This window comes from Ranitomeya imitator, chromosome 6 (assembly GCF_032444005.1).
Source record: "Ranitomeya imitator isolate aRanImi1 chromosome 6, aRanImi1.pri, whole genome shotgun sequence".
In the NCBI taxonomy this organism is placed as follows: domain Eukaryota; kingdom Metazoa; phylum Chordata; class Amphibia; order Anura; family Dendrobatidae; genus Ranitomeya; species Ranitomeya imitator.
This window is the reverse complement of record NC_091287.1, coordinates 529320027-529334245: the sequence shown is the minus strand read 5'-3', so window position 1 is coordinate 529334245 and position 14219 is coordinate 529320027. Positions and strand designations below refer to the sequence as shown.

The 14219-nt window shown below is 42.0% G+C and overlaps 1 protein-coding gene across 3 annotated transcripts in view; it reads right to left on the bottom strand.

The window, feature by feature from the left end:
- The window catches only part of FER1L6 (fer-1 like family member 6), a 231815-nt gene that overhangs the window by 167590 nt on the left and 50006 nt on the right, over positions 1-14219 (bottom strand). Inside the window, exons 1-3 of one of the 3 annotated variants that reach the window (XM_069731866.1) lie at positions 12988-13158; positions 3701-3783; positions 537-666 (exon numbers count right to left, since the gene is read on the bottom strand). In XM_069731866.1, coding sequence (XP_069587967.1) covers positions 537-666; positions 3701-3783; positions 12988-13022 — 248 coding nt within the window. In that variant the 5' untranslated portion in view covers positions 13023-13158. Of the gene's footprint in view, positions 1-536; positions 667-3700; positions 3784-12987; positions 13159-14219 lie in introns of those variants that run through there. The other 2 variants (XM_069731864.1, XM_069731865.1) reach the window with 2 other exon arrangements.

Genomic DNA, 14219 nt, shown 5'->3' with positions numbered 1-14219 from the left:
CAACAAAACGCAAGAATAGAAATGACGCATGCGTCGGCAAAACGTGGCAAAACGCATGCAAAAAACGCATGCGTTTTTAATGTTAAGTATAGAAAAAAACGCATGCGTTTTTTTGCGGCAAAAAAATGCCGCTAGAAATTGCTACAGGTTGCATTTCCGCAACAAAACGCAAGCATAGAAACGATGCATGCGGCGGCAAAACGCATGCAAAAAACGCATGCGTTTTTAATGTTAAGTATAGAAAAAAAACGCATGCGTTTTTTGCGCTAAAACGCAGCGGCAAAAAACGCAAATGTGAAACCAGCCTAAGGCATAATATGTTTTTTTTTTTGGGGGGGGGGAGGGGAGGGGAAGGGATGAACCCTTTAGAAGAATCCTAGAAGAAATTGTTAGTTTTTCATCACTTTCTTACTTTAACAATATATGAGTCCTTATGTTTAGTGACTCGACTTTCTTTGCTATATTGGAGTTCATATTCATTTTTGATTTTCAGAGCAAATATGCAAAACAATGATGCTTGGGAAAATCATACATACCGTTTCCTTTGCGTGGCGGAAGACAGAGACGTACTGGAGAGTGAGAAGTCAGTGAGCAGACTCTCACTGCTGCCACCCAGACTGCCCCCGGGAACGTCGCCATGTATGCTGTCTGTGTCATCGAGTCCTGCTGATCACATGGAAAAACGCATGGTAAAATATGTTAATGTGAGATATTTAAAAAAAATACTGTACCCAAACTGACTTCATTAAAATCAGTGGGTCATTCAGCATGCTTTTTGTTTGGTAAAATAGAGACATTTAGGTACTGCCCTAGTTTCGCCCAAAACTGGATAGCATTACACACTTTTGGGTGTAGTTTACTTAAGTACTATTGCCCATAGATTATAAACTCCTGGTCCACATTTTACTTTGCACTGATGTTTCAAAACGTCAGTGCAAAGTATAGCAGCTGCACAAGATCGTGCAGCTACAGGAGCAAGGAGACGGCTGTCAGACACAGCCGAGCTCCACATAGAGAAGGCAGAAACAATTTAAAGATGCAAAAATTATTTTTATATGAGAAAAATCTTGACAGCTCTTTAATCTGCATGTATAAAAAAAAACCTAATTCAGGAACAGGGGAAAATGGCCCGGTCTTGAACTGGTTAAACCATTTCTGTTTTCAGACTGGAACATTTTTTTTAATTTTACAGAACTGTTTCTAAAAATTTGTGACGATCCAATGATCACTTGGCACAAGGACTCTGACATAGTTATGGCTCCATTGTGGAAGTCAGTAGGTTAGTGGGAACAGGTGCATTTCTGGAGGTTTCCGATCACCCATTGTACAGGGAACTACACAGTCGCATTTACTTGAATGGAGCTCTGTTGCAGTCCTCTACTAAGTTGGTATCTGGATCAGCCATACTGCAGGGAAATGCTCTACCATTTTAACATATTACCGATCAACGGTGACTCCAGAAGTTACTTTCCTCCAACACTAATTAAAAATTATTCGCACACTCGTGAACACTCTTTTTCTACACTTTTTGCTAGATATTTTTGTGGTTTTGTAACTTGTGACAGTAGGGACCAGGCTCACAGTCTGTTACCGTGAATTATGGAATTATTCGAGAGCAGGAATCTGAGAAGAAAAGACCCAGGACTGACTATCAAGAGGTCCAACTACCAGAATCAGAGGATCGTCAATCCGAGGCCTTACAGAATGAGTGCAGGTACACGTATGAGGTATTGGGGAGGGTGAGACGTGAAAGCTTGCGCCTGTACTAACACATAGAAACAAACTATGTTTAAAGGTGACCATTCACCAAGTCAGAAACTGACAGTTTTTGCTCTTATTTTATTCTCACTCCTCCCCTGATTATTCTATGGATTTTTTTAAACCGACATAGTTATTTTTTAATTTAGTGCTAGTTTTAATGGTGTTTACAAGGGGGTGTGGCTCACAGGATCCTCTGGGGCGTGTCTCATAGGCTCCTCTGGGGCGTGTCTTTAGGCTGCTCTGCATTACCACCCTTTGAGCTACTCCCCTTTAGTAAAGACCATAAAAGTCAGCACTAAAAAAAAGGAATTGTATCGCGGATTTTAAAAAAAAATGCAAAGTCAATTGCGCAGCAGGAGTAAAATTTTACCAAAAATTAAAAACTTTTTTTTTTTTTTTTCAAAACTGTTTTTATTAAACATTTTCAATTAAACATTTTCAACATTAGTATATTAACATGCAAACATAGGTACAAGGAATTACCTCCCTCTTTCCGGTATTACAGAAGCCCATTATTATTAAAGACGGTAACTATTTTAGCGTTCCAATTTGCAAATTAAGGCAAAGTACCTCTCAATCAAGATAAACATAAGGCTAAAAACATAGAATTCAACATGGAAATACAATACGAGTGGACTACCACTCTGTAACTAGATAACCCCAAATGATGAGAGAGGGGAAGTTATAGCTAGAGAAAAAATGAAAAACAAAAAAGAGGGGGGAGGGGTCAACAAACAGACTAGGGAAAGTCGAAGGAAGGGGGGGGGGTGGGACACACGGCTCCGCACTTCGCCCAATGTGTTATTTAGGAGACAACTCCGCTCACAAGGGTGTTCGGCCCGCTACCGCCTGTTCCAGAAACCATGTAGTTGTACAGAAGCATTGTTTGAGCCTCTGTTGTATATGCGTTGGAAGGATGGGTATAAGTGGCTGCCATAGTTCAAAAAAATTTTGGGTTTTTAGTTCCTTCTGAAGGGATGCTTACACCCAATCCATCCTAAATAGGAAGGAGAGTTTGTCCAGGAAGATCCTCAGGGTGGGCACATTAGGTGCCAGCCAGGTTTGTAAAATCGTTTTCCGGGCCGAGGCCGAAAAAAATTAAAAACTTTTGATAAAATGACGGTCCTGTTTAAAGTCAGATTGAAGAGGTTTTCTAAGAGTAAAAAACTACTTATCGTTTGGCCAGGCTGCAACTGTTTCAGCATGGGAGTCCAACCTATAGGATCCCACGCAATCTTTAGAGGACCTGTCTCTTGCCAGAAATGTGTAATTTTTGTGCCTGGTGTAAATATCGCTATTCCTTTTGTTGTTGCTATTCTCTGTTTCTTTTTGTGTATATAAATGTAGTGATTTTAGCTTTTTTAACTAACCATGGTCTTCATGTATATGCCCACAAAGAACAGTTGAGGATTACGCCCACTTGGATAAAACCACTAGATTTCTATATAGGAGAGAGGAGGCCATATCTCATGAACGGAGAGGTGCAGAAACAAAAGAAAAGCATCACCGGATTGACGGTAATGGCCGTGTTTACACCAATTGAAAAAAAATGACATATTGATGGCTAATGACAGGTTGTCTTTAGAATGAATGATGGAACCGATTTTCAATACTAGGCAGAGCCACAAGTTAAGTGAACAAAGAACCCCTAGTGTGCTGTCCTTCTGTAATGACAGAATTTAGAGTTTGTATGACTTGTCCAACCACTTCGTAGCGCTATAAACTGGTCATTTTTGTGTACTGTGTATTTTCACAGACAATACTATGTAACTGTGACGGAATGAATGGGAGGATTATGGCGAAACTCTCCGGATTATTGCATTTAATCTCCTGTGAAATTTTCAGCAGTGATTGAATTTCTCTGGAGGAAATAAAACGCTCGCACAATCTTGATCTGGGTCTATTGTGAGTTTTTCTGTGTTTGATTTCTAGGCCTTACCTAGTGCACCCTTGTTTGCAAATGTCAAGCCTTTGTCACCCTTCTTTTTTTTCTTCAAGTGCAGCCCGGAGAACAGACCCTTCCTGGAGAGAGAGAGGGAGGGAGAGACGCTTTATGAAAGGCAATGATTGAGGTTATATTCTGCGGTTTGCATTATTATTAACCCTTTCTTTCACATTTTAATCTTTCTTTTAGCTCGGAGCAACTTTGAAACGTAAAGTATGAAAACAGTCTAACTACTAAAATAGCAATCTCCTATTTTATCTATTCACTAAATATATCCCTTATCACTTCTGTAGCACCATCCTATGCTGCTGCGCTGTACAGAGATTGTCACTGCTCCAATATTTCACACACACAAGGGCCAGTTTTATAGGAAGCCCATCAGTGTATGATGGAGAGATGGCCATGATGGCTACCACTCAAACTATCATTCAGCCGACTGCCATTTAAGGTGTATGGAACGCGTAAAAGGAACCTGTTATGTCCCCCAACACACTGCTAACTTGTGTAATGTATTATGGGGATGGACAGCATGTGAAGTGTTAATGCATAATGTGCGTATAGTATAAGCATAGGAAAACATAAGACATAGGATAAGGATACTAGATTTAGGACTTGAGATAGGAAATAGTTAATGATAGAACTAGCCCAGTGGGTGGGCACTAGTGTTAATATAAAAGGGGGCAGTTCCTGGTTAAACAGATCAAGTTCAGGTGTTGGGGGCTGCTAGGGGCAACATCGCTTGTTCCAGGCAGTGGAAAGGATTACTGGGATCCTGAGCGGTTGCTTCTGCCACATCCGGAGCCTAAGGTCTGCCATAGGGGCTGCAGGACACCGCGTACTCTGGCATACAGTAGAAGATGGACAGAAACCCGCGTAGAGTGATGGCCGATCCCGGGTGCACTGCCAAAGTGGATGAGAAACCCCTGAGACTGACAGAATCAGTGGCTTTTGGTATAGTGCAGGATGAGCTAGGGACAGGACTGAAAAGGAGTTGTGCTAAGATGGAGGAAAATGTCAATTGCTGTGCTCTGTCCCGCCTGTATCCTCCTGATGATCTAGGACTGTTTAGTAAAAGTTTGACTGTTGCAAAGAACTTGGTGTCCCATGCATTTTCTGCTACGGCTCCTGAGGACGGAAGACTGGAGGCAGCAGACACTTGAGGCCTACAAATGAGTGTGATGCACCCCACACACTACAGCACACTGGGACTTGTTTGTAAAGTGCCCGAGCAAAACCAGACAGCAGCTCAGTCACGAATACCACTCTGTGCCACTCTACACACGACTCTATGACTAAAAACTGGCGATTCCTGGGACGAAGAAAGTTAATTGCCTTGTGGTAACTGTGCTTCGTTCTAAGGCGGCCAGATAGCACTGTAAAGCCATAAGGGCTCGTGCACACAACATTTTCTCATACGAGTGCTATCCGTTGTTTTCACGGAGAGTACTCGTACCTGTGATATTTCATAAGGTTGTGCACATGTCCGATTTTTTTCTACAGTCCATGGAATAAATTGGAGACATGTCCAATTTTGGTTCAACGTGGTCAGATCAAAATCGGCAAAACAAGTCTATAGGTCCGTGGAACAAATCGGACCGCACTCGGATGACACTTGCACTTGGATTTTCACGGAGTAACAGGAACGAGAAAGTGAAGAAACTTTTTTTCTCTTTCCATGTACGAGAAGAACTGATGCCACTCTGATTAAACTGATCAGTAATCGGACTGTATTTCTTGTGTGTGAAGAATTCGATCGTGTGAGCTCACCCTTATCCTGTAAATTAACCCTATATTGTATTCTGCAGGAAAATAGCGTTTGGAGACATGAGAGGTTCACTTTCTGAATTAGACAGTATTAATAAATCTTACCCATTTTTCTCGAACTTTGTCAATCACTCTGAACACATGGGTAATTAAACAAGTAGATGTATTTTAGTACAAAGAGTTATTTCCTGTGGATAGGTGATAAATTGTTAATTCCCTCTAAGCCTAAGGCTATGTGCACACGTTGCGGAATTTTCGTGGAAATTTCCGCAGCAATTCCGCAACTCCCTTCCGCGGGAAATACGCATGCGGAATTGGCTTGTGTATTCTCGCTAAACACTAGCGTTTTGCAAGCATAATTAGCCTGCAGAATGCTAGCATTTTCCAAGCGATCTATAGCATCGCTTGGAATACTGATTGACAGGTTGGTTACACTTGTCAAACATAGTGTTTGACAAGTGCGACCAACTTTTTACTATTGATGCTGCCTATTGTGCTGAACAATGCCGTAGCCGACTTCACTGGACAGACCCCATTCCTCTTTAACTACGGTCAGCATCCGCGGGTACCTGTGCCTATGCCCGTGTCTTCCGCCGACTCCAGGGTGGCAGACTGGGCTGTGGAGGCACGGGACATTTGGGACCGCACTCAGGATGCCATTCGGGCCTCCAAGGAGATAATGAGGTCCTCCGCCGATGCACATCGGCGCCCCGCTCTGACCTTTGCTCCTGGCAACTTGGTGTGGCTCTTCGCCCGTAACATCAGGCTGCGAGTTGAGTCCACTAAGTTTGCACCTTGCTACTTGGGCCCTTTCAAGGTCCTCGAACCCTGTGGTCTACCGTTTGGCCCTTCCGCCAAGCCTGGGTATCACCGACACCTTTCATGTGTCCCTCTTGAAGCCCGTATAAATGTCCCCGTTTTCCGAGTCATCTGCCGGGACATCGGGTTCGTCTACGGATGATTACAAGGTGAACGCTATTTTGGGGCGCAAGGTGGTACGTGGTAAAAGATTTTATTTGGTGGACTGGAAGGGTTATGGTCCTGAGGACAGGTCCTGGGAACCTGCTGAGCACATTCAGGCTCCGCAGCTCATTGCTGCCTTTGAGCGTAGTGAGGTCCAAGGAGGGGGGATGATGTTAAGGGTTGAGTTCTCGCCTCTGCACAGGGTGAATCTCAGGCCATCTCCGCTGCGGTCTCCCATTCTTCTGCTGCAGTGGAGTCTGCTCAGTTGAGACGTCGGTCCCAGCGTCTGGCTCAGTCTGACTCTGTGCAAAGGGTTACTGCTGCCTTTCCAGCTTCTGCCATTGTAGCCAGTACTGGGCAGCGGCGAGCAGACGCTTTTGGGACTAAGTCTTGCTTTTCCCCTTCTGCGCATACCCAGGGTATGATCTCTCGTTGGAGATCAAGGGTCACATGCTTAGATACTGCAGCAAATCCCATTGGTCCTCTAGGATGGTCCTGAAGATACTCTGATTCTGATGTGTCCTATGATCAATTACTGACACAAAGTACCGCATTGTGCCTGCCCCTGGAGCCTCCGGCAGGGGCATTTGGATGAATCAGTGAAAACATTTGGCCCCGGATAAGAACTAAGTATGTTTATTTGATTGTGCTTGTAGATGCCAATCAATTGATGATACCATCTGTGCCTGGCGGCAGCAATTGGATGGCAGATGCCCATCTATCATAATTAACACGCGGCATACTGTATGCATCTTATAGACGCTGATTACTACTGACTTAATAGACATTCGAATGCAGAAAATGTAGCAAGAAAGGCTTACGTAAAGCAATATATTAGCACTAGTAAAAGGGCATCTACCGGGTGTATAGTATCCTTGGGTAGCTTTGCATCCATTTCTGGTGTCCTCGATACACGGAAGAGGTCCAAATTTTCAAGCTATACTAGGTGTTCCCATTATTCACAGCTGAGCACTAATACAACAGTATGTCCTTAAGATATTACTAGATTAATGAGACATATGTAAAACAATATATCGTTGGGGTAGTAGGGTATTACAAAACTGGGGGTAACATTTTGACCCCGATCCAGGATTTTATGCTATACCAAGTGTTCCCATTATTCCCAGCTGACTACTAAGCAAATAGGAATGTCCATAATACTAGATTAATGACACATACAGTGATCAGCATAAATGAGTACACCCGCTATAAAAAGTAAAATTTTAATCAATATCTAACTGAATACAAGAACAATTTCCCAAATTTTGACAAGTCTGAGTTTCATAGAATGTTTTAATTAACCCATAACACGAAAGTAAGGTTAACATTATAACTTTCATTGCAAATTCTTCAGTTTTACTCAAATAAGTTGATGCAAAAATGAGTGCACCCCACAGCAAAAACTACTACTACGGCTAGTATTTTGTATGACTTTCATGATTTTTAAGGACAGCACCAAGTCTTCATGGCCTGGAATGAAGAAGTTGGCGACATATTGTACATGTATCTTTTTTCATTCTTCCATAAGGACATCTTTTAGAGCCTTGGTGCTGGATAGAGAGTAATTACAACTTGTGTCTTCAGAATTCTTTGTAGGTGTTCGGTCGAGGTCTGATCAGGAGACATTTGGCCACTGAGTCACTTTCACCCTGTTCTTCTTTAGAAATGCAACAATAACCTTAGCTGTGAGTGTTGGATCATTGTAATTTTGGAAAAGTGCTCTCTACCAAGGGCACAGAGTGATGGCGGCATCTTTCCTTTCACCATAGAGCAGCACATCTGTGAATTCATGATACCATCAATGACATGTGGGCGTTTTTTTCACCGCTGGCGACTCGCGCATGCGCTGTATTACCCGCAGCTTGGTAAGTGCCTGGGTCACGTGATACACACGTGACTGGTATCCTAGGATACTTAAGGTCCTAGAAGGGAAGCAGAACGCCGGGGGACGCGACAGACACCGGAATGTAAGTATGAAGTGTTTTTTTTTTTTTTACATTTACACTGGTAACCAGGGTAAATATTGGGTTACTAAGCGCGGCCCTGCGCTTAGAAACCCGATGTTTACCCTGGTTACCAGTGAAGACATCGCTGAATCGGCGCCACACACGCCAATTCAGCGATGTCTGCGGGAGATCCAGCAACGAAATAAAGTTCTGGCCTTTCTGCTCCGACCAACGATGTCACAGCAGGATCAAGATCGCTGCTGCCTGTCAAACACAACGATATCGCTATCCAGGACGCTGCAACGTCACAGATCGCTATCGTTATCGTTACAAAGTTGTTCAGTGTGAAGGTACCTTAATCCGAGCACATTCACTTATCACTAATGTCAATGTTTTAGTGGGAGAAAAAATTTAATTTTTCATTTCATTCATTAATTTCTGCAGAAATGTTGTAATAGTTAATCTTCTTGACAGTAGTTCTGCATACTTTAAGGGTGCAGTTTTTCAGATGGTAAGCCTACGCTCACACAATAAGCTTTTGATGCATTCTTGAGTATTTTTGCTGCCTCAATAACGCAGCGTCTTCCCGCAAAGTGGATGGAAACGATAGAAATCTCGCGCCCACTGTGCTTCTTTTATCTCAGTGTAAACTGACCTGCTGTGCGTGTTTCAAATCCACAGCATGTCAATTTCTCTTGCGGGTGCGCTGACCTGACTTTTCCATACAGATTTTCCCCATTGAATTGCATTAGGTGCAGAAAATCTGCAGGTAAAAACTGAACATGCGATCTTAGTAAATTTCTGCGATGGAAACGCATAAAAACGCAAATAATTCGCACTTAGGTACAATAAAGTTTTATCACAGCCAAACACCAGGAACGATAAAAAACAAAGCATTTATTTAATGCCTTGGACCCCAAAAAGAGGCAAAAACGCAAGGGTCAAAAACACGATAAAAGTGCAAGATAAAAAACGCATCTTATTTTAAATTATAGGTGCAAAAATTGTGCAACATGAAAAACTCAACAAAAGCTCAGTGTGGGAACGTGGCCCAAAAGATCGGGTTGTGCTTTAAAAAAAAAAGCCCTCATGCTATTCCATTGATCAAAAAAAAAAAAAAAAAAAAATTATGGCTGTCAGAAAACACAAACTGAAGCCAAATTATGGTTTTGCAAGTGTTTTTTTTTTATTATTTTTTTTTTAGTGGCAAAAAACCCTCTCTATTAAAATAGAATGATTTATATCAACATACAGTAACCACACCGACTTGAAGGACACATTTAACGGGTCATTTTAACTGCTAAAAAATAAATTCCCACTTGGAATTTTCTTCCTCTTTTGCAGTACATTGTATGGTAAAGTGAAAGGTCTTCAATACTACAATATAATTCTATTGCAAAAATCTAATCACATCTTGATTTTTTTTTTATTTTTCATTATTAGGGCAGCCATCTTGTACTGAGCAAGATAATCTTTTATGGAAGAGTGTAGTGGGCACGCTCTGTGACATGTATGGAAAAGCTGAGCCGTCCCTGTCGCCTATTGTCACCCTGTGATTTCTGTTTCATGCTAACATGATGATCAGCGCCACCCAGTGGTGGCATGTGCCGGCAAAAAGAATGGCAATCTCTTTATTTAACCCCTTAATGGCTGCCTATACGCCTTTTTTAAAATAAGGCGTGGGGACACATCTATTCTTGATAACCAGCCATGCTGAAGCTGACAGCTGAGGGTTGCAGTCCACAACTGTCAGTTTTGCCTGGCTGGCTATAGAAAATACAACTTTTTTTAATGTATTTATTTATAGCGCAGGCGACGGGTGACTGAATATTCCCATCAGCCGCCGCCTGCTGTCTCTGTTATCACTGGAATATAATGCTCATCATTTTCCTCTGCACACACTGATCACCGGCAGAGCAGGGGAGAATGATGAGAGCCGTGTTCAGCACCCGGCGCCAGGGAACAGCGCTTACTGTAACACTGCTTCTCAGGTGCCTGTGCGTGTGGTACTGATGCGGCACACAGTTGCCACACGTGCATGTGTCATATCTGGTACCGTTTTTTTCAGTATCGGAAAAAAAATGGATGTGTGAAACCAGCCTAACTACATCCGCATCATTTTTCAAATGTCCTTTATTTTAAGTAGGCATATGAGAAATGTAATGTGTATGTTGAAAGTTTGCAAAACGTAAAATTTTCAATATTTTCATAAACGCAAAACATATTATCCTAAATTTACCACTAACATAAAGTACAACGTGTCACAAAAAAACAATGTCAGAAACACTGGGATGTATTAACACATTCCAAAGTTATTACCAGAAAGTGACATATCACAGATCATAATCCATCCAATCTGTGAATCCCTAAAGTGAATGGATGGCGCTACTGATTTACAGAAAAAGCTCAGCTTACGGTAAGTTTTTTTAGGAGGATTTCGAAGCAGATCAGCTCCAAAATCCAAATAAAATCGCTTCACTTGCACTATGAATACTTTTCTAATTCATTTCAATGGAAAAGCCACTTAGTTGTTTAGGCAATGTGGGTTTTTTTTTGTGTGTTTTTTTTTATTCCAACAAGGTTTCGAAAACCTTAGCATGAAAAGAACACCAGTAAAATAAAAAAAAGTATCCTTGTTCCCACAAAATGTAAATGCAGGATTTTTTTCCCCAGTTTTTTTTTTTTTGTTTTAAGCATAAAATTAACTGTCCAAGCAAAATTTATGTTATTTCATGAAGACTTGTGCCCCCTGTCCGTCTAAAGACGCTGTTGAACTGGGCAGGGTTTTTTGGTTTTCCTTTGCTCTACTGTATAGGAAGGCTGAAAAAAAGCATGTAAAAACTTTTTGTACTAAAAACTGCATTAAAAAAAAAACATAAAATTGAAAATAGCAAAAATGCAGCTGCAAAAATAATGCAGGTAAAAAACAAATAAAAAACTCTACATGTGAACAAGCTTAAAAAAGCAGCATTTCCTAAAGTGGATTCTGTCTCTAAAAATCTTTGTGTCACCTTTGCCAAAACCTTACAAGAGTGTGAAGGCAAAAAGTAAATGTATACATTTTTACCAGTCAAAAAAAGAAAGGACCTTGATTTTCCATATCATGAAATGAATCAGATGAAAAAATTTGCAGCTAGTTAGATAAAAGCGACGTCCAATTTTAGATCTTTACTTTAAAGATAAAGCCGCCATATCGTACACATAATTGTATCGTTCATAGCTATCCTTGGCTCCCCTGGGGGTCACAATTTAATTTCATACAGACCCTCAGATCCACTGAGTCGCCATAGTGCCTCCCCCTTTTTAACCCCTTTCTGACTTCAGGTGGGATAGTACGTCTGAGGTCAGATCCCCTGTTTTGAACAGCTGACATGTGCCCGCAATAGCGGCGGGTGGAATCGCGATCCACCCGCCGCTATTAACTAGTTTAATGCCGCTGTCAAACACTGACAGCGGCATTTAACTAGCGCTTCCGGCCATCGGGCCAGAAATGCGCGCATCGCTGACCCCCATCACGTGATTGGGGGTCAGCGATGCGTCAGCATGACAACCAGAGGTCTTTTGAACACCTCTATGGGTGTTGATGCTGGATTGCTGTGAGCGCCACCTTGTGGTCGGCGCTCATAGCAATGCTGAATTCTGCTACATAGGGGCGATCTATGCATCACTCCTATGTAGCAGAGCCGATCAGGCTATGTCAGTTTCTAGCCTCCCATGGAGGTTATTGAAGCATGGCAAAAGTTAAAAAAAAAAACGGTTTTAAAAAATATTACTAAAAAAAATATAAAAGTTTAAATCACCCCCCTTTCGCCCCATTCAAAATAAAACAATAATAAAAAAATCAAATATACACATATTTGGTATCGCCGCATTGAGAATCGCCTGATCTATCAATAAAAAAAAGGATTAACCTGATCACTAAACGGCGTAGTGAGAAAAAAATTTGAAACGCCAGAATTCCATTTTTTTGGTCGCTGCGACATTGCATTAAAATGCAATAACGGGCGATCAAAAGAACGTATCTGCACCAAAATGGTATCATTAAAAACGCCGCTCGGCACGCAAAAAATAAGCCGTCACCTGACCCGAGAGCACGAAAAATGGAGACGCTACGGGTATCGGAAAATTACGCAACTTTTTTTTTTTTTTTTTCAAAGTTTGGAAAAAAAATGTACCACTTAGATAAAAAAAGAACGTAGACATGTTTGGCGTCTGAACTCGTAATGACCTGGATAATCATAATGGCAGGTCAGTTTTAGCATTTAGTGAACCTAGCAAAAAAAAGCCAAACAAAAAACAAGTGCGGGATTGCACTTTTTTTGCAATTTCAACGCACTTGGAATTTTTTTCCCGTTTTCTTGTACACGACATGGTAAAACCAATGATGTCGTTCAAAAGTACAACTTGTACCGCAAAAAATAAGTCCTCACATTGCCTAAGATGGAAAAATAAAAAAGTTATGGCTCTGGGAAGGAGGGGAGCGAAAAAAACGAAAACGCAAAGCCGAAAAAAGGCTGGGGTCATGAAGGGGTTAATATTTACGTTCCTATATATTAGCAATAGGGATGGCATACATGGACATGGGTGCCTTGGCTATATGGGACTTACCTATGAGTATGTGGACTGCTCTCTGCCGAATCCATGGTACAATGAGCAGATTAATAGGAAAGGGCCATTAATTGCAGAACTTTCCTTACTGCCCGGTAGGTTTCAGCAGGAGACTGTAGGCAGATCCTCGTCAGATGTGGCTTATCAGGTGCAGTATGCAAACACTGAAGCCAGGTCCTAGCAGTGTAAACAGTCCCTTCCCTTGTGGTGATTTTCTGCACATCCCATAAAAAGGCGTATGACTTCTTGTGAACTATAAAATAGAGCCTTTTCCAAAGAAATATATATATATCCTGTTGCTACCACTCATTGAAGCACTATTGGTGCTGCCATATGGCGCTATTGTGATGCAACACTCAAGACATGAGGCGGGATCAACGAGTTAAAAGAGGGGGCTCCTTTTGTAGTGGCGTAACGTGAAACTTGTGGGACCCAGTAAAAAATCTCAACAGGGTCCCCAAATTTCATGGGTTTTTAGACCAATGGAACCCTTTGGACCCCACTAGATTCCAGGACTCATAGTAGTGCCATACTGAAAGACATTCCCTCTTTCCTGCATTGATCCTAGGGGAACTGTGACTGTAATGGGGGCACTGTGGCTGAGATTATCGAGCACGGAGGCGGGCACTAGAATGGATGCACCGTGGGTGGAGCAGTTGTGGGGACACTGTGTCTAACATTGTTATGTAGCATTTAAAGGGTTATTCCCAAGATAGTAATTTATCCCCTATTAAAGTGTCCTGAATAAAGTCTAAATAGTGTGCCCCCATAATAATCATCATAGTGCTCCCCTAGCATGGAGAGCCAAAGTGCTTACATAGCTGTGCCAGGTGTAAAGGGTTATTCTTAAAATAGTACGTTTTTTTCCGATCCTCAGAATAGGGGATAACTAATGATCGCTGGGGGTCCAACAATCCCAAGAGCGAGGCTCTGGAACCCAGGATCTGGACTCTGTAAAGCCCATCTTGCATGGATCAGAGGTGGGCAAGGTCGACCTCTACTCTATTCATTGTCTGTCGGAAGTACTGCTTTCTCCAACATTTCCACAGAGCAAAGTTGGAGCATGTGAACCCTGCAGACCCCAGTTCCCATGTTCCGGAGACTAGTTTTTGGGATCAAGGGAGGTCACAGCAGTCGGACCCCCAACAATTTGTAAGCTATCTCCTTTCTTAAGGGAATAACCCTTAAAGGATGGCACTGTTAGGGGTGTACTATAACTAATACTACGGGGG